This window comes from Muscardinus avellanarius (assembly GCF_963383645.1).
Source record: "Muscardinus avellanarius genome assembly, chromosome: 3".
NCBI classification, from domain to species: Eukaryota; Metazoa; Chordata; class Mammalia; order Rodentia; family Gliridae; genus Muscardinus; species Muscardinus avellanarius.
This window is the reverse complement of record NC_137788.1, coordinates 9,737,236-9,757,037: the sequence shown is the minus strand read 5'-3', so window position 1 is coordinate 9,757,037 and position 19,802 is coordinate 9,737,236. Positions and strand designations below refer to the sequence as shown.

Here is a 19,802-nt window from a genome sequence, read left to right as displayed (position 1 = left end):
ATATTTTATTCTTTGTTTTGAAACAGGGTCTCACTAAGTTGCAGAGAGCCTCACTAAGTAGCTGAGGCTGGCTGCAAAACCATGATCCTCCTGTCTCAGCCTCCCGAGTACTGGGATTACAAGCGTGTGCCTGGCGTCTCGCACTCTTTCTGAATGAAAGCTGAGATATCGAGGTGAGTGGCTGGTCGGCTGTCGCCATTCGCAACCCCTTGGCTATGAGTTCCCAGTGTGGGACGCGGCAGATCCGCTGGATCCGGGGCTGATGTGGCCGCGGCCTCCGCCGTCAGCCCCGGTTTAGGATGATCGTCTTTCAGAGCGAACGTTTTGCTCTGGTGAGTTGTCTTTAGAGGAAGAGAGTATTCCGGGGGCACACATATCATGTATCCCCCTTACTGCCTTCATATATTGGGGTTTCTGTATTGGGTTTTATTATTTTATAGAGAGAATTTCATTAATAATTTTGAAAAGAAAAGATATAGAACCGCATGGGACCGATGCCCACAGAGCGGCTGCCCGCTCTTGCTTTTCCGGGTTCTATCCTGAGCGGTGTTGATGGCACCTTTCTTCTTCTGGGCAGAGAGAGAGCTGATGCCAGGTTAGGGCTGCGAGTCCCCCAGTTGTTTGACCCTGAGCTCCTCGGCATGGGGAGATGTGTCATCCTCTTTTAAGTGAAGGCTGAGGACCAGTCAGGCTGCCCTTTGGAGCCCTTTAGAGGCCGGCCCTTCATAAATTTGCCAAGACCCCTTATGTACCCATTTATTGATGCCGCCAGGGCCACCGCTGGCATGATGAGCCCACATTTATCACCGGCCTCACGTGGCAGCGGTTCCTTCTCAGCGGCACTACCCCTCTCCCGTCCTCTTTGCCTAAAGTGACCGCAGCCAGGTAGAAGGCTCTGCTCAGCCTCCGTGGCCTCGAGGCTGGAGCCTCCCCATCAGTCCTAACAGCTGGTGTGAGTGAGCCTGGCTCTCGACCTGATTGGTTGGAGCGGGAAGCAGAAAGAGCTCTGCTGTTGCTTCTACATATGTGAGAGAAACGGATTTGGGCTGGGAAAAGGCATCCTACTGGAAGGAATATATAAGAAGACTTAGCGGGGCGTGGTGGTGCACACCTGTAATCCCAGTACTCGGGAGGCTGAACAGGAGGATCGCAGGTTCAAAGCTAGCCTCAGCAACTTAGTGAGACTCACAACAAGTGAGACCCTGTTTCAAAACAAAGAATTATAGCTGAGTGTGGTGGTGCATGCTTGTAATCCCAGGACTTGGAAGGCTGAGACAGGAGGATCGCAGGTTCGAGGACAACCTCAGCAACTTAGTGAGGCCCTCTGCAACTCAGTGAGACACTGCTTCAAAAAAATAAAATAAAATAAAAAATGGGGCTGGGGATGTAGCTCAGAGGTAGAATACCTCTGGGTTCTGTCCCCAGTACTACAAAAAATAAAATTAAAATAAATGGGCTCAGACACGACTGGCTCCCTTAACAGTAGGCTATCCCCCTTTAAAAATTATATTGCGAGCCGGGAGTGGTGGTACACGCTTGTAATCCCCGCGCTTGGGAGGCTGAGACAGGAGGATTGTGTAGGTTCGAAGCCAGCCTCAGCTACTTAGTGAGGCTCTCAGCAACTTAGTGAGACCCTGTTTTCAAATAAAATATAAAAAAAGGTCTGGGAGTATATCCCGGAGGTAGAAAGCCTCTGGGTTCCACCCCCAGTACCACCAAAAAATAAATAAATAAATAAAAAATAAAAATAAAGAGAAAAAAAATTTTTAAATTATATTGCTTATTTGCTTTGTATATGTTATTATTGGGGTGGGATCGGGGAGGCCAGCAATTTGAAAACAAGTTCTCTTCCTTAATTTGTGGTGGTAATCTTTGCATCACCCTTGGGGTGCTGTGATTCCGTCCTTCTAGATTGTTCTCTGGGGTCGGACTGAGAAATGTCTGAAGGAGACCACGGAGGAAATTCGGCAGATGGGCACCGAGTGCCACTACTTCATCTGCGACGTGGGCAACCGGGAGGAGGTCTACCAGACGGCCAAAGCGGTCCGAGAGAAGGTCAGTCACGAGGCGGGTCTGTCCCCTGAGCAGCTCCACTTGGTGTTATGCGGGCAGATGGAGCGTGCTCACGCGGCCTGGCAGTTTCTCTCCCTACAGAATGGCTTCATCCGGGGCATCTTCAGGGGCTCATGAAGCTGGTCCAAGCAACATGATAGGGATCGGGGCTGACGGCACAGCAGCCGGGGTCACCTGTTGTCCCCTTGGAAACTGAGACCTCGAGGGTTTCTCTCTAAGACCTTTAAGGTCAAATGTCCCACTGCCTTCTGGGAAAATCCTTCTCTGGATTCCAGCCATCTATCTGGACTGAAGATATCAGTGAGCTCCAAGAGAAGAAAAGCCACCCTGTTAGGTATCTGGCACATTGTTCTGTTAACAATTTTTATATAGTAACAACTTCAATTATTATAAATACGCTGTGTTCCAGATATAGCATGTGCCAAAAATTACCCATAACCCCCAGCACACAGTGGGTCGGGCACTAGTGCCATTTTGTCAAGATAGATGCTCAGGAGCCGGGCGTGGTGGCGCATGCTTGTAATTCCAGCACTGGGGAGGCTGAGGCCAGAGGATCGCGGTTCGCGGACAGCCTCAGCTACTTAGCGAGGCCCTTTGCCTTTGCAACTCAGTGAAACCCTGTTTCAAAAATAAAAAGACTAAGCCGGGCGTGGTGGCGCACGCTTGTAATCCCCGCGCTTGGGAGGCTGAGACAGGAGGATCGCACGGGTTCAAAGCCAGCCTCAGTTACGGAGTGAGGCTCTCAGCAACTTAGTGAGACCCTGTTTCCAAATAAAATATAAAATGGGTCTGGGAGTATAGCCTGGAGGTAGAAAGCCTCTGGGTTCCACCCCCAGTACCACCAAAATAAAATAAAAATAAAAAGACTAAGCCGGGCGTGGTGGCACACGCTTGTAATCCCCGTGCTTGGGAGGCTGAGACAGGAGGATCGCACGGGTTCAAAGCCAGCCTTGACTACTGGGTGAGGCTCTCAGCAACTTAGTGAGACCCTGTTTCCAAATAAAGTATAAAATAGGTCTGGGAGTATAGCCCGGAGGTAGAAAAGCCCCTGGGTTCCACTCCCAGTACCACCAAAAAATAAAAAATAAAAAGACTAATAAATAGGGCTGTGGGTGTAACTTATAGGTACAATGACCCTGGGTTCCATCCCCAGTACCGCACAAAAAAAAAAAAAGAGGTGGAGACAGGAGGATCACAAGTTCGAGGCCAGTCTTAGCAACTTAGCAAGACTTTCAGCAGCCTAGCAAGATGCTGTTTCCAAACAAAGAAATAAATTAAAAGGAAAAAAGGGCTGGTGGTGCAGCACAGAGGTAGAATGCCTCTGGGTTCAGTCCCCAGTCCGCACGCACGCACACACGCACACGCATGCGGAGGGATGTGATGTGGCTTCCCGAGGTCACAGGTCATCGTGGGGCCCGGTCTGTGCCCTCACAGCCCCTCGGTCCCCTCTCCTTTGCAGGTGGGCGACATTACCATCCTGGTGAACAATGCTGCTGTGGTCCACGGGAAGAGCTTGATGGACAGCGACGACGATGCCCTCCTCAAGTCTCAGCACATCAACACCTTGGGCCAGTTCTGGGTAAGGGCTGGCCTGGCCCAGAGCCAGCCCCGGGCACGAAGGAAGCCTGGACCAGGTGGGAGGGAGAATGAGACTCCCCACGACTGGGGCCAGCAGGGATGCCCAAGCGGAAGGATAAGAGGAATGACCAGCCCCAGTAGCCACTGGGCTTTCTGACGTGTGAGCTCAGTGTCCTGCAGCCGGGAGCCTCAGCTCCTTCCCCTGCAGGAAGACTCGGCCACTGGAGGAGCGTGCATGTCCCGGGTGGGCGGCTGTTCGAGGGTGGGGAGCTGCAGCTGCCCCACACTGACCCCACCCCCGCCCCCATGGCCCGTAGACCACCAAGGCCTTCTTGCCGCGCATGCTGGAGCTGCAGAATGGCCACATCGTGTGTCTCAACTCCGTGCTGGCGCTGTCCGCCATCCCTGGCGCCATCGACTACTGTACATCCAAAGCATCAGCCTTCGCCTTCATGGAGAGCCTGACACTGGGACTACTGGACTGTCCGGGCGTCAGTGCCACCACCGTGCTGCCCTTCCACACCAGCACCGAGATGTTCCAGGGCATGAGGGTCAGGTCAGTGCGCGGGGATCCGCCCCCTCCTCTGAGCCAGTCCAGTTGGTGACGGCACAGAGGGCTCTGTACTCTCACACCCGATTTTCTATCTGTGATGGGTCAGGTTTTGTAGGAAACACCAGTGCTGAATGCGTATGGGGGAATTTTGCCTAAGCATAAAAAGAGAACGGAGTAGTGATACAAGAGCTGCCTGGTGAAACTCACTAACGGGGTGCTAAGTGGAAAGGGCCCAGAGAGCACATTCTACAGGATTGCATTTGCATCAAGATCTAGAATGGGCAAAACCAGGCTCTGGTACTGGAAATCAGACTGGTGGTCAGCCCTGGAGTGGGGGATAGAACCAGGATAGGAGCCAGAGGGAACTCTGTGCATTTTTAGAAAGCTCCCTCTTTATCTGGGTGGTGATTAAATGGACATGATGTCAGGCATAGATTTGTACCCATGCAGCAGTGCCTCTAGTCAACAAGAAACTTTTATATTCACTTTAAATCTGAAAACACATGGACTAGGGTAAATGGTGTTCAGAGCTGGTAGGTAAAGCAGGGGGATGCTGGAAACTGCAGATTCCCAGGGTAAGAAACTAGAATTGTTTCAAGCTGTGTGCTTTAGATGTATGCCTTTTATGCAAATTATAGACCAATACAAGGAAACGTAGAGGCCCAGGCGCTTGCTCCTCCCCTCGGGCCACTTTCTTCAAGGGGAGTGGGGACCACTACCTTGGGAGCCAGGCACCAGGGTGGTGGCTCACCTGTCACTGTGAGATACTTTGTGATGTCTGATTAGTGACTACTTACTCAGGTTTTCCTTGCTGATCTGTAAAATGGGGCGATGGCCAACATCCTAGGTTTTAGGGTGAGGGTAAAATGACATGGGTGTGGAGCATTGTGCTACATATTAAGTAGTCAATAAGCGGCACTATGATGACACACAATTGTGTAGGCGCATAAGGTCACAGAGAAATGAAAACCGGGAATTACCCCCCAAATGATCTTCTCCATTTTTTCCTTTTGTCCAGCATACTGCGTTCTAAGCTGGATGCTTCAGCTTCCTCCAGAAATGAGGAGGAGGGATGAGGCTGTACTCAGTGGTAGAGCATTTGCTTAGCGTATTCAAGACCCTGGGTTTTATCCCCAGTACTACAAAAAAATTTAAAAAAAGAGAGAAAAAGATGTCATGGAGGAATATTGTCAGAATTCCCTAAGATAGTTCAGTGTCGGCTCATGCCATGGAGAGATACGCTTCACCAACTCACATTTCCTGTAAGAAAAAAAATAAATAAATAAAAGCATTGGTTTGGAGCCGGGCGTGGTGTCGCACACTTGTAATCCCAGTACTTGGGAGGCTGACACAGGAGGATCACAGGTTCAAGGCCAGCCCCAGCTACTTAGTGAGGCCTCCGCAACTTAGTGAGACCCTGCTTCAAAATAAAAAATGATAAAAAATTGGGCTGGGGGTGTAGCTCAGAGGTAGAATGCTCCTGGGTTCAATCCCCAGCACCACAAAAAAACCCTAAAACAACAACAACAAAACACTGGTTCGCTACTGCAAGGAGGTTTGACAGCTTGCCAAGATTAAGGGAGGGGGGCATGTTTAGGACAGAATTCATGGGTTTCCTGAGAAGACTGGCCTCATCCATGGCTACTGTCATTTATCAATCACTATTTATTAATTTCCTGAGAAGACTGGCCTCATCAATGGCTACTGTCATTTATCAATCACTGTTTATTAATTTCCTGAGAAGACTGGCCTCATCAATGGCTATTGCCATTTATCAATCACTATTTATTAATTTCCTGAGAAGACTGGCCTCATCACTGGCTACTGTCACTTATCAATCACTATTTATTAATTTCCTGAGAAGACTGGCCTCATCAATGGCTATTGCCATTTATCAATCACTATTTATTAATTTCCTGAGAAGACTGGCCTCATCAATGGCTACTGTCATTTATCAATCACTATTAATTTCGTTTTTTTCCAGCACACCTTAGTTCTTGGCAAAAGGGACGCTGTGGCTTTGGTGGTCAAGAATCAAAAATACCCGGTTTTGGTAACACCTTAGCTCCCCTCCCGTTGGAAAGCGGGGACTAGTTTTGTTCTCTCTCTGAGTTTTACTTTGCTCCTCTGCAAAATGGCGGAAAGAATATTTACCTTGTAGGATTACTGGCAGAGTTGGAAACACGCATGTGATGCACCTCGTGCAAAGCTCGGGGCACGCAGGATGCTCGGTTAAGAGCTGCTGCGCTTGATATTTGTACTCGCGACACACATCTTCATATATGTCATTAATTTTCCCAGCAGACCATTTCTGCAGAGTTTGTCCCAGAAGTACTTATGTCCACCCGACTTGGAAGCAAATTTTAAGTCCGGAATTTAAAGGAGGCTGCGTTCATGGCAACTGACATCCCATGATAGTTCCCCACCTTGAGGACTTGCTTTGGTTTCTTTTCATCCAAGTATACAGGAGGTGCTCAATCTATGCACGCAGCAGTGGCAAGCCAGAGTTTGAATCGGTTGCCGTCAGCACAGAAATGGCGGGTGTCCATAGCCATTGCGGGTATATATTGTATCTTTTCTCTCTACCACTTTGGGAAGGAAATTCAAATTTACCCAAGACCTTTATCCTGAGTGGTCCAGACCATGGACCCAAATGGCTTGGAGTCAAATCCCAGCTCCATTGCGGCCCTGGGCAAGTTCCTTGACTCTTCTGTGCCTTTATTTCCACATTTATAAAAAGGAATTAATAAGCCAGAAGCCGGGCATGGTGGTGCACACTTGTAATCCCAGTACTTGGGAGACTGAGACAAGAGGATCGCAGGCACCAACCTCAGCTACTTAGTAAGGTCCTTTCCAACTTAGTGAGACCCTGTTTCAAAAATAAAGAATATAAAATCAGGCTGGGGATGTAGCTTGGAGGTAGAATGCCCCTGGGTTCGCTCCCCAGTACTGCAAAATACAAGGATTAAAATAGTACCCCTGGCTTCGTGGGTTGGACGAGTGCCTGTGCGGCAATCGACTAGCTATGCCTGCCAGACAGCACCAGGGGAATGTTAGTTAACCTGCAGTTGTGCAGGGGAGTCCCCAAGGGCTTGGTCAGAAGAGTAGCACAGGGGAGGCCAGGCCTTCACCAACTCCCTTTTTCTGCAAGAAAACAAACAAAAACATTGGTTTCCTCCTGCACACGGCTTCTCAGGGTTGAAGGTGGGGACATGACAGGTTCCCCTGGAAGACTGGCATGTGGTGGGGGCCGCTGTCTCCGTGTTGATTCTGTGTTCCGGCTGCGCCATGACGCTGGATGGAACTGAGGAAGCAATTTCGTGCCCAAGGCCACACAAGAGAGACTGGCTAGCCGCAACATGGTTTTTCCTGGAGTTTGTGCTGCCTCCGGTGGGAGTTGATGGTTCTGCCCGTTTCCTGTGTACCGTCCCCCCAACCATGGGGAGAAAGGAGAAATCCACCGGCAGACAGGCTTGAGGCTCCTTGGCTGGGTTCTCCTGCAAGGGTTTTACCAGAAAGCTCCCCTTCCCCAAGCCCATGGAGCTTGGTCTGTCCATTCTGTCCTTCCCCAAGAGGCAAGGCCAGCCATAGGTGGAGGCCAGAGAGTCAGGACCAGGCGCCTTATCTGTACGGTTCCTTATCAGTGAGCTACCAGCACACTCTCTCTCTCTGCAGAGCCAGGGGCCGGCCCTCTGGACGGCAGGGCTGTTGGGCTCCCACAAGCACCTTCGTGACAGCAGAGGCAGGGGCCATCCCTGCCTCTCCGGCCTCGGGAATGACCTCAGTCCCTGTGACTCACCGCCCTTAATCTTCCCAGTGTCAGGTCGCGTCACGGGCCTTTGAGGGATTGAGGTGAGACCGAGCAGTCCGGCCCTGCACCCTCAGGCCCAGGAGGGCGAGAAGAGCGGCCGCCTGGAACTCACGTGGGTCTCTGTTTCTCCATCCACAAATTGGAAAGGATGCTTTCTGCACGTGGCACAGGGAACGCCACTGCAGCGTGGGTCTAAGATCAGAGCCCTCCGACTAGACGCCCCCTGCTGTTGGCTATTCAGTCATTGATTCACCTAAATCCCCGGAGCAAGCAGTCTGCTAATGTTTGAATGCAATCAGATAGATAGAGGACCAGCAGCTGGGCAGAGGACATCTCTAACAGAGCCCCCACCTCCAGACAGGGCGAACAGGACAGGTGTGAGACACAGCGAGTTGCTCAGTGTTCACCCATTCCACAACGTTCAACAAGTATTTATTTTTTTTAATTTTTTTAGTTTTTTGCATTACTAGGGATTGAACCCAGGGCCATTCTACCACAGAGCTACACCCGCGGCTCAATTTTTTATCCTTTATTTTGAAACAGGGCCTCACTAAGTAGCTGAGGCTGGCTGCGAACCCATGATCCTCCTGTCTCAGCCTCCCAAGTTCTGGGATTACAAGCGTGCTCCACCACACCCAGCAACAAGTATTTATGGAGAACCTACTTCATGCAAGACACTGTGTTCGAGGCTGGGAATAGAACGGGAGCGGGGCTGACCCAGCTGCTGCCCTCGTGGGGAAAGGAGACGGGCCGTCAAGGAAAAAAGCAGAATAAACACAGTCCAGGCAGTTAGCAGGGGGCAAGCTCAGAGGCCTCCCAGAGGAGGAGCAGGGAAGGGTGAGCAACCCCATCAAAGGCCCTGACAGGGAAGAGTGTTCGGAGACAAGAGGGTTCCTGCTGGAGCAGGGTAGGAGCAGAGGTGGTGAGGACCCTGGGCAGGGCTGGGGCCACGCGGGGCTGTAGGGAGTGTGGGAAGGCTCTGGCACCCGACCCTGCAGGGCTTTGGAGGCCTAGAAGCCCTTGACCTCCAGGCCCATACTCTGCAGTCCCTGCTCGCAGGCGCCGTGGCCTGGAGAGCGAGGGAGCGTAGAGTTCTTGGCTCCAGGGAGCGTTCCCACGGTCTCTAGTCTCATGCACGGGAAAGGCCAGAGCGCAGCCCCAAGAGCCACACGGAGCGGATCTTCCGCAGGAGCCCGCGCTCCCCGAGCTGAAGCCTCTGCGTCTCTTCCTCCCTCAGGTTTCCCAATCTCTTCCCCCCGCTGAAGCCAGAGACGGTGGCTCGCAGGACAGTAGAAGCCGTGCAGCTAAACCAGGCCCTCCTCCTGCTCCCATGGACTATGCATATCCTCGTTATCTTGAAAAGGTACGGACCGGGGGCAAAGCTCAGCGTCAGGCTGTGCCAAACGTCCCCCCTTCACCCCCGCAGGCCCTAGTGGGGAAGAGGCAGCAGGTAGGAGAAAGAGCATATGCGATCGATTAGTTATGTCTGCTGTGGGCAGGAGATTGAGGAGTGCTGGCGTCTGCCTTAGAGTTCTATCCTTACCTTAGGCAGCAGTTCTCAAACTTGTTGGTCTCAGAACCCCTGTAAGTCTTAGGCATTATTATTATTACTTTTTTGCCATACTGAGGATGGAACCCAGGGGCCCTCCAAGCTACACCCCAGCCCTATTTTTTATTCATTTTGAAACAGGGTCTCACTGAGTTGCAAAGGGCCTCACTATGTAGCTGAGGCTGGCCTCGAACCTGGATCCTCCTGTCTCAGCCTCACAAGCACTAGGAGTAAATAACAAAGCCAGGTGTGGTCTCACAGGCCTGTAATCTTAATACTTGGAAAGCTAAAACAGAGGATCCAGGTTCAAGGCCAGCCTCAGTAAGTTAAAGAGACCCTCATCAACTTAAGGAGACCCTGTTTCAGAATAAAAAATAAAATAGGCCTGGAGATGTAGCTCAGAGGTAAAAACAAGTTTCAATCCCCAGTGTCAACAAACAAATAACAATAACATCCATGTGCCATCCATGATGGCACATGCCTACAATCCCAGCTACTCTGAAGGCTAAAGCAAGGGTGTCACAAGTTCAAGGTTGGCCCCGGCAATTTAGCAAGACCCTATCTCAAAGTAAACAAAAATAAAAGGGCTGGGGATGTAGGTGGCTCAGTGATAGCACACTGGCCTAGTGTGTGTGAACCCTGGGCTCGATCCTCGGTGCAGAAAAATAATGAGAAGAATAAAAAGAATAAACCGCGATAGCAGGCCTATTATATTAACATCGATGCGTGCTAGGTATGGTGGCACGGGCCTATCATCCCAGTACTTGAGAGGCTGAAACAGGAGGATCACAGGTTCAAGGCCAGCCTTGATGACTTAGTGAGACCCCTCGCAACTTAAGGACATCCTATTTAAAAATATTTTTTTAGCCGGGCGCGGTGGCGCACGCTTGTCATCCCCGCGCTTGGGAGGCAGAGACAGGAGGATCGCGCAGGTTCAAAGCCAGCGGCGCGCGCTGGCTTAGGAGACCCTGTTTCCAAATAAAAATGTAAAAATAGGTCTGGGAGTGTAGCCCGGAGGTAGAAGGGCTTCCAGGAACCCCAGTACCACCAAAAAAATATATATATATGTATATATATATTTTTTTTTTAAATGAGGGGTGGTTGGGTTGTAGGTTGGTGTCAAAATGCCCCCGGTTTACATCCCCAGTACTTAAATAAATATATTTTATGACAAATAATTATGTTTTCTAAAACAAAATGCCCATAGTCAGGAATGGCAGTTTTATATTTAAGCACATCTCTTTCTACCTGGTTTAATTGGAGACAACTGGATTCTCATATCTATCTGCTTTTCATTCTATCGGATGTGATATCCTGCATCCCCTAGGAAACCCCACTGCACCCTATGACAGAGTGAGGGTGAAAAGAGCCAAGTATTATTATATGAATCGTTTGAGCCAGGTGTGGTGGTGCTCTCCCGTAATCCTAGTACTTGGGAGGCCGAGACAGGAGGATTGCAGGTTCACAGGTTCAAGGCCAGCCTCAACAAGTTAGCGAGATCATCAACACCCTAGAAAGACTCTGTTTCAAAATAAAAATAAAATAAGGATGGGGGGGTGTAGCTCAGAGGTAGAATGCCCTTGGGGTATTTAACCCCCAGCACCACACACATGCAAAAAAAATTTAAATAAGTAAATACAATGGTTTGAACTTGCAGGCCCCCGATGAGGTCTCAGGTACCCCCTGCCGAGGGTTCCTGGACCAGACTTTGAGAATCACTTTTTTTTCCTACAGACTATGAGACCTAGCCCCAGCCCTCTGGAAGTTTAATCTCATAGCCAGGCATCCTGAAGCTAAAGGCTTAACATGTGCAGAAACTTTAGAGCACCAATCATGGGGACTTACCGGGCAGACCGCTGCGGGAGGGAGGCTGTCTAAGGAGACAGGCTTCCTCCGGTTTCCCCAGCATCATGGCGCCTCGGGCTGCCGCCGGTGCCCCTCAGCACGGTTCTCGGGCCTCTCAGTTCCGCTCGTCCCTGGGGCCCGGCTTCCTGGGGCTCCGGCCCCCCACACCTGGCCCCTCCGACCCGGAAGGCCCGTCCAGGAAGCAGAGTGCCCGCATGCAGGGCTGCCTCCTGCTCTTATCAGAGCTTCAGTGCCAGGAAAGCCAGCTTCCCCCTGCCTGCTGGGACCCTGTGGCCACCACACCCCTAGAACGGAGGGGACAAAGACCAGCCAGTCCTTTCTCCTCCAAACTCAAAGCCTCCTTAGAGGCACAGAGAGTGGGGCAAAGGCTCTTGGGAGCACAGAGACCACAGCACCATGCCCTCGGTCCATCCTGACCTCCATCTAAGACACCCCTCGCCCGCCTCGGGGAGCCCGTATGAAAGCAGCGGCTTGGGTCTTCTCTGAGGCCGGACTGACACTCTCCACCTCGGGGAACTTCTTAGAAGCCTTCCAGAACATTCTAGAAAATCTTATTCGTCTAGAACATCTCCATAATAAACTTCAGCCTGTGCTTCCTGTCCTCCGACTGCTTTCTCCATCACTGTCCCCCTCCTCAACTTCCCCAAAAGAAATCTTCAGAGGCTCAACCCTAGTGCCACCACCCCCAGGAAACCTTCCAGATTACTCTGCCTGGAAACGAGCCTTTCCCATCTTGGACCTAGAGTGGACTGGGCCCCTTCACTTCGGTTCAACACACAGATGGAAGGGCCTTCTTTTTTTTTTTTGGGGGGGTACCGGAATCCAGGGGCATTCTACTTCCAAACTACACCCCAGCCCTATTTTTTATTCTTTATTTTGAAACAGGATCTCACTGAGCTGCAGAGGGCCTCACTAAGTAGCTGAGGCTGTCTGCAAACCGCGATCCTCCTGTCTCAGCCTCTCAGATGCTGGGATGACAAGCGTGCGCCACCACGCCTGGCTAGAGAGGGCCTTTGTATGCCAGGCCCGTGCTCAGAGTTAAAATATCTGCCACAAAAGGAACCATTTGAGAGACAGACAAGGATGACCCCCTGGCTTGCTGGTGAAGCCCAGGAGCTCTGGGTTGCACCCAGAGGGTGAGTCTGGGACACATCGTTGGTGGACGTGGCACCCAAGTTACACCTAACTCCTTAATCTCACGTAATAAATCTCAGTTGAAAGAGTGGCCGCTGGCCTTGAGTGGTCTCTGAGGTCGGTGAACCCTAAGGTGCTGTCCTAGGCTGTTTCTGTAACTGTAACTGAATACCACAGACTACGGAACTTATAAAGTATGGGGGTTCGCCGGGCGTGGTGGTGCACACTGGAATCCCAGTCCTTGGGAGGCCGAGATAGGAGGATCACAGTTCGAGGACAATGTCAGCCAAGGAGTGAGGCGCTCATCAACCTACCTAGACCCTGTTTAAAAACAATAAAAAATAAAATAGGGCTAGGGCTATAGTTCAGAAGTAGATAGCCACTGGGTTCAATCCCCAGTGCCATAAAAGTAAAAATAAAGAAAAAGAAAGAATAGAACTCACTTCTCTGAGGCTGGGGAGTCTTAAGAGTAGAGCAGGAGCCGGGCGTGGTGGCGCACGCTTGTCATCCCAGCATTCGGGAGGCTGAGACAGGAGGATCGCGGTTCGCGGCCAGCCTCAGCTACGTAGCGAGGCCCTTTGCAACTCAGTGAGGCCCTGTTTCAAAATAAAGAATAAAACATAGGGCTGGGGATGTAGCTCAGAGGTAGAATACCCCTGGGTTCCATCCCCAGTAACTAACACACACACACACACACACACACACACACACACACACACACACACAGTAGCGCAGGACCTCTGGTGAGGGGCTTCCTGCCGGGCCCCAACATGGTGAAGGCTATCACATGGTAAGACAGAAGAGCTCACCAGAGAGCCTGGTGACAAAGCCCCTCCCAAGAAAGCCCAGGAGCCCACTGGTCTGTGACTGGCTTGACCCCTTGCGAGAGCACGGTCCTGGTGACCCAGTCGCCTCCCAAGGGCCATGGCGTTTCGGCGTGAGTTTCGGAGCCGACCAACCACGCTCCAGCCAGAGCAGCTGCTCCGAACGCGGCCGTGACGACTGATCCTCCAGTAAACAGCTGCTCACCCATGTAGAGGCCCTGCCGGGGGCGGGCAGGATCCTTCATGGGGGAAGCTGGCGTGTGGCTGGGAGACAGGAGAACACTTCTAGATCTTTCTACTACTCCGTTTCACGTCTCGGGGCCACCGATGACCCAACTGCTGCCCCCCACCCTCCCTGACCGCCTTTTCTTCCTTTCTGCTCCCCAGCATACTTCCCCAGGCCGCCCTGGAGGAGATACACAGATTCTCAGGAACCTACACCTGTATGAACACTTTCAAAGGGCGAACATAGAGGTAGGAGGAAGAGACCTGCGTGAGGAGCCACGGACCCCGAGGGAGCCATGGAGCCTGGGCACCCACCCGCGAGCCCGCCAGCTGGCACATTTCTGTGGGGTACGCAGGACCGCTCTTGTCCCCGGGAAAGAATGTGGCAGCCTTCCAGGTCAGCCCCAGGACCTTTGCACAGGACTGATTGCTATAACTGACCCCCATGGGGAGGCAAGAAACTGGCCAGCAGCTGCCTTGACACTTTGGCACATTTCTGATTCTGTAGAGTTTATTGTTAAATTGCTTCTGCAGTCTAACCAGCCTGAGCGGTGTGCATAGACTATTTCTGGGAGGGTCTGTCCCCAGACGTTCCGCCTTCCCTTCCAAAACCCACTCATCCTCAGCTTGCAAAAACTGGTCAAACAGCAGGAATGAGAAATAAAGAGAGATGGCTTTTGCAAGTTCTAGTGTTCAAATCCTTGGTGGGAAGTGGGGGGGGGGAACCTGTCACAACCACAAAAACCCCATCCTTTGGGAGAACTGGTCTGCTCAGGGTCAGCTGCCAGGAGAAGAGGAGGAACCAGGAGAGAAGCCAGAGGGAGGCGCCTGGTCCCCACCAGCTCGGCCAAGCGCCTCACAATGCCACGTGCCTCTCCATCGGTAACTGGCTTGCAGAGAGCTGTCCGCAGCTAGAGCTTTCCACGGGCCACCACCGGCTTGCGAGAGAAGTCGCTCTTCTTTAGACACCTGCTGTCTACCTAGCGCCTGCTTGGTGCTCAGAGGGGACCATCACCGAGAAGCCGAAACTCTGAAGACCTCCCCGACAGGCTGCCAATCAGCTGGCTGAGGAGTCCCAAGGCACCGGAAACGCGTGTGAAAGCTCATCACAGCCAGGCCAGTGCTCTGGGGTGGTACAGGCTCTGTGCCACATTTGACTGCAGGGGGAGAAAAGGTTAGAGCCGGGCGTGGTGGCGCACGCTGGTCATCCCAGCATTCAGGAGGCTGAGGCCGGAGGATCGCGGTTCACCGCCAGCCCCAGCTACTTAGTGAGGCCCTTTGCGACTCAGTGAGACCCTGTTTCAAAATAAAGAATAAAAAATAGGGCTGGGAGCATAGCTCAGAGGTAGAATGCCCCTGGTTCCATCCCCAGAGGTAGAATGCCCCTGAGTTCCATCCCCAGACTGCAAAAAAAGAAGGTTCAGAGTAGCAGAAGGAATTGGCGTGGGGAAGTGATAGACAAAAAGACGTGGGGAGCCAGGCATGATGGCACACACCTCTAATTCCAGGACTGGGGAGGCTGAGACAGGAGGACTGCAAGATCTCCGCAACTTAGGCAGGCCCTCAGCAACTTCTCGAGAGCCCTATTTCTCAGTAAAAAATAAAATAGGGCTGGGAGGTATAGCTCAAAGGTAGAAGGCCCCTGGGTTCCATCCCTAGGATCAAGCACAAAAGGATCAGGGCAGAGATGCCCACGTGGTTCTCCAGACTGGCTTTTCCCGGCTGTGGCAAGCTCAGTGGCCCACCTCGGCCAGCCCGAGAGGGGAGTGACCGCAATCTCTTTAACTAGCCTCTGTCCGCGGGGCTCCTGAAGGCCAGGCGGCCCAGAGAGGAAGCAGGTCACAGGCCTCTCGAGGTGTGTGGCGTCTGCAGAAAACCTCAGGCAAGTTCCACTAGAGGATCGTCACTGAGCCGGGGCCAGGGCCTCGCTGGTCTGCGTGCAGGCGTGCCAAGCCGTGATTCTATGCAGTTTTCTGAGCACCTACAGGTGGCTGCAGCCCCGAAGCATGGCGTTTTCACTCTGCAGTCGCTGAAGCCAGAGAAACAAGCTCTCAGAGACCTCTCCCAACACCTCCAGCAGCCAGGGTGTGTTAGAGCGACCAGGACGCGACCCCCAAGCTCCAGCAATGAAGGTTTCCGGCTACCTCCTATTTCAAGAGCGGCTGCAGCTCTGCTCCGTGGGTCTTCGCCCCGGACTCTGGTTAACCCAACAGCCTGTACCTAGGACGGAGCCTCCAGGCGGAGGTAGACCCCCTGCGAACCTCCAGCTGGCTCCTCAAGTGTCTGCCCGGAGACAACTTACGTCACTGATACTCACATTTCATTGGCTGTAGCAGGTCACATGGTCAAGCCCTGCCTGCCCCTTTAAATCCAATCCTGGGTGCTGAGGCCCTCAGCCATACCTTGGAAGAAGGTGTCAGGAGTAAAAGTTAAAATTTAGGCGGAGGGTAGAGGGAAGCAGACGCAGGAACGGAGTGGAGAAGTGGCGCTCAGGGGTACAGGCCAGGACCAAGCTCATCTTCAGACCTTTCTGGAGGGGGAGTTAGGAAGCCGGTTTCGTGATGAGAAACCGCGCGGCGGCTTACCCAGGTCCGGATTTGAACCCAGCTCTGCCTGACCTGCAAGCGCCTCGCCTTCCCGCAGCGTCTGACGGTGGCAAGGGCCAGGAGCCTCGCCTTCTTCCTTTTGGACCTTGAGGACCAGAGTGTGCGAGGGGGTGCTCCTGGATCGTCCAAGCCACCATCACCCCCGTGGGCATCTCGGGGCAGGGGTCTGTCCCCGCCTCTCCCAGGATGTAGGTTGGGGATGGGCATAATTGGGTGGCTCAGGGGAATCCTCTCGCCCTAGCCCTGGTTCTTCTGACCATCTTTGAGCCATCAGTAGATTTCTGTGCTCATGACGTGGCGTCAAGCCAGCCCTTCGGGGAGCACTGGACTCCTGAGGTTTCTGTGAAATTGCACTGGGCCTGAAAGCCGGGAATGTTGTAAGAAAAGTCCCCGGGAATGCTTTTGCCCTGGGTGTAAGAGAGGCCCAGCCAGCCCTCCCCAGGGCCACCGAGCTGGAGTCTGCTGTCTCTGCCGCAGTGGGACCTCTTCAGTTCCCATACCCCCTGGGGCTTCTCCTCATGCAGGGCCTGGTCCCTCCCCCATCTGCCAGGAGCTTTTAGTCTATTTCTGGACCTTTTCCCGGAGGAACCAGGGGAAAAAGCTTTGGGCAGATTCCCAGGAGGCCGAATTCTGGTCCCTCCCTGGGATGGTTTGGCTGCCGGAGAGTGAGAGTGGAGAGCTAATTCTGTCCCCTCGCCTGGCCAAGTGCAGGAGACTGACAAGCGCCAACCCCCCGAGGGCGAGGATGGGGCGTGCCAGCCCTGCAGAGACTTGGGTCCTGGGAAATGACCCAGTTGCCAGGCTTGGGGTAGGTTTCTCCCCACCCCCAAAAAGATCCAGATTGGGGGTGGGCACCGAGCCCAGGGAGGCGCCAGACCTAAGCCCCATCCTGGCCCCATTCCAGGGGAGCAGGCTCTCTGGCCTGGCCAGCGGTCAGGAATTGAGCCCTGTGGCCACCGCTCGGCTCCCAGGGGCCAGAATGCTTTGAGAAACTGACTTCTTTCAGGCGAAACTGATGTTTGAAAGGAACCAGGGTGACAGGAAGCTTCTGGGCTGACACCATGGCTCAGCCCCAAGTCCTCTTCCCCGACGCCCCATCTCGGAACAGTGACGAGCAAGCAGCCCCAGCCGTTGGGGGTGTTTCTTCAGTCTGGAGGGTGCTGGTCAAAAAATGAGCCAGGTCACCAACAGAAGAATCTGGCTGTCCATTTCTGAGCTAAGGGAGGCAAGGGGGTCTTCTAAGGAGAGAGGAGACCCATGCTCCCGCCATAGCCCAGGGCAACCTCCCCCCACCCAGATATCGGCTCCAGATCACGGAGAATGCCCAGGAGTCTAGGTTTTGGTGAAGAGGACATCTATATCCACGTACTCTTGGGTTCAAGCAAAGCTAGAGTTGTCATATGTCTCTTGACACAGAAGGAGGGATGGCTGACTCATGGGCACCCCCAAACTTGTCCTACTTAGCTGCCTTTGAGCGGAGCTGTTACACTGTGATTCGATTTGTAAATATAACTTAACACACGTCCCTTCATAAACTGAGGGCTGCCCACCTCTTCATAAAGCAGGGGCTGCCTATCTCTTCATAAACTGAGGGCTGCCCATCTCTTTATAAACCGAGGGCTGCCTGTCTCTTCATAAACTGAGGGCTGCCCATCTCTTCATAAACCAGGGGCTACCCGTCTCCTCATAAACGGAGGGCTGCCCATCTCTTTATAAACCGAGGGCTGCCTGTCTCTTCATAAACCAGGGGCTGCCTATCTTCATAAACTGAGGGCTGCCCATCTCTTCATAAACCAGGGGCTGCCTATCTTCATAAACTGAGGGCTGCCCATCTCTTCATAAACCGAGGGCTGCCCATCTCTTCATAAACCAGGGGCTACCCGTCTCTTCATAAACCAAGGGCTGCCTGCTATGGTTCCTTTTGAGCCTAGGGGCCTGTGCCCCTCATCTGTGCAGGGTCTGGGCTCCCCTCACCTCTCACAGCCCCCTGAGGTTGGGGCTCTGATGCCCGTTCTGGGTACCCAGCTGTTCCCGGGCCCATCAGGAAGCCAGGTGGCCCTAGGACCTGGGGGAAGGGAATCCCGCTGATGTAGGTCCCAGCCTGGGCTCCGCCACCTCCCGCCGAGTGGGGGCGATACTTGTGCCCTCCTGCCTCTCAGACTGGAGTGACGGTCAAGGGCAAATCAGACTTAAGAAGGCTGTGAGAAGTCCAGGGGAGGAGGGGACCCTGGCCAGGGCCCGAGGACCCTGGGGACCGCTGGGCGGCCTGTGCTGTCAGTGTCCTCAAGGTGTGGCCAGTTTCCTGTGCTGAGCAGGTGCTGAGGTTCAGAGGACTCAGGCGGGTGGTGGGCAGGGGTGAGGGGAGGCCCCTGGGGAGGGCAGCAACAGGGTCACCAGGGCTCAGTAGGTGCTTCCTGAGGAGCCCAGGCCGCTGTCCTGCGTGCACATGAGCGGGACGGGGCGTGGCTAAGCCATTTCTCTGGCATCTTCCACCATCACTCGCTCTGGGCAGCCCCTTGGCACCCAACTCTTCTTGTGGCTTGGGAAGAGAAGAAACACAGAAGTCCCCTTGGAAGGCCCTGCCGGGAGTGGCAGCCTCCCTGCCCCAGCCCCGCTGGGCAGATGCTCTCCACATGGGTGGGTCCCCCCGGAGGACAGCAGGCCAGGCAGCAAGAGCTGGTGCGGGGGCCTCGGCCCAACCTGGAGGCTGGCCGGCCAGTGCAGTGCCGTGTGACCCTGGGGTGGCAGAGGGCCTGGAGACCCTGCTGCAGCCCACCCTTCCCCTGGGGATTTTGAAGATATTCCTGATAGCAAAAACAGAAAAGCACTTTGCAAGTAAACTTGCCTTTGCATGGAAGCTGGGCTGTCCGAGCAGGATCTAAGCAGGTGGGGGCCGATTTCTGCAGGGTCCCGAGCCAAGACGCCTCTCAGGTCACCAGGCCCCATCTCTGTGCTGGCCCCCGGCTACCTTTCCCTGGGGTTTCAATGCATGGTGCATGCAGGCTGTCTTCTCACCCGGGGCGCACACTGGGCTCTGTCCCCAGAGGCTCCTGAGTAGTGTCCTGTCCCCTCCTCCTGGAACTTAGATGCCACATCCTTGTCAGAGGACAGCAAATCCCAGCTGGCCACGGTGGCCCGGTTGATCAATCTCAGCCCTCTGCTTACTTCAGTCGTTACCAGTATCACCACTTAACCATCTTCGTATGGTTTAGTGTAACTGCTTGATAATGTATTTATTTATTTATTTGGTACTGGTGGTTCAACCCGGGGCCATTCTACCTCCAAGCCTCACCCCCAGCTCTTTTTTAATTTTTTATTTTTAATTTTTAATTTTTTTATTTTTTATTTATTTATTTTTTTTGCGGGTCTGGGGATGGAACCCAGGGGCATTTGACCTCCAAGCTACACCCCCTGCCCTATTTTTTATTCTTTATTTTGAAACCAGGTCTCACTGAGTTGCAGAGGGCCTCACTGAGTAGCTGAGGCTGTCCGCGAACTACGATCCTCCAGGTCTCAGCCTCCCGAATGCTGGGATTACAAGCGTGCGCCACCACGCCCGGCTGATTTTTATTTTTTTTTTTTT

The 19,802-nt window shown here is 53.2% G+C and overlaps 1 protein-coding gene across 3 annotated transcripts in view; it reads left to right on the top strand.

Moving 5' to 3' along the window:
- The window catches only part of DHRS3 (dehydrogenase/reductase 3), a gene marked incomplete at both ends in the record, with an annotated part of 45,349 nt that extends 31,489 nt beyond the window's left edge, over positions 1-13,860 (top strand). Inside the window, 5 exons of one of the 3 annotated variants that reach the window (XM_080690479.1) lie at positions 1,912-2,055; positions 3,533-3,652; positions 3,969-4,207; positions 9,253-9,378; positions 13,776-13,860. In XM_080690479.1, coding sequence (XP_080546605.1) covers positions 1,912-2,055; positions 3,533-3,652; positions 3,969-4,207; positions 9,253-9,378; positions 13,776-13,860 — 714 coding nt within the window. The remainder of the gene's footprint in view (positions 1-1,911; positions 2,056-3,532; positions 3,653-3,968; positions 4,208-9,252; positions 9,379-13,775) is intronic. The other 2 variants (XM_080690480.1, XM_080690481.1) reach the window with 2 other exon arrangements.
- Positions 13,861-19,802: the final 5,942 nt, after the last annotated feature.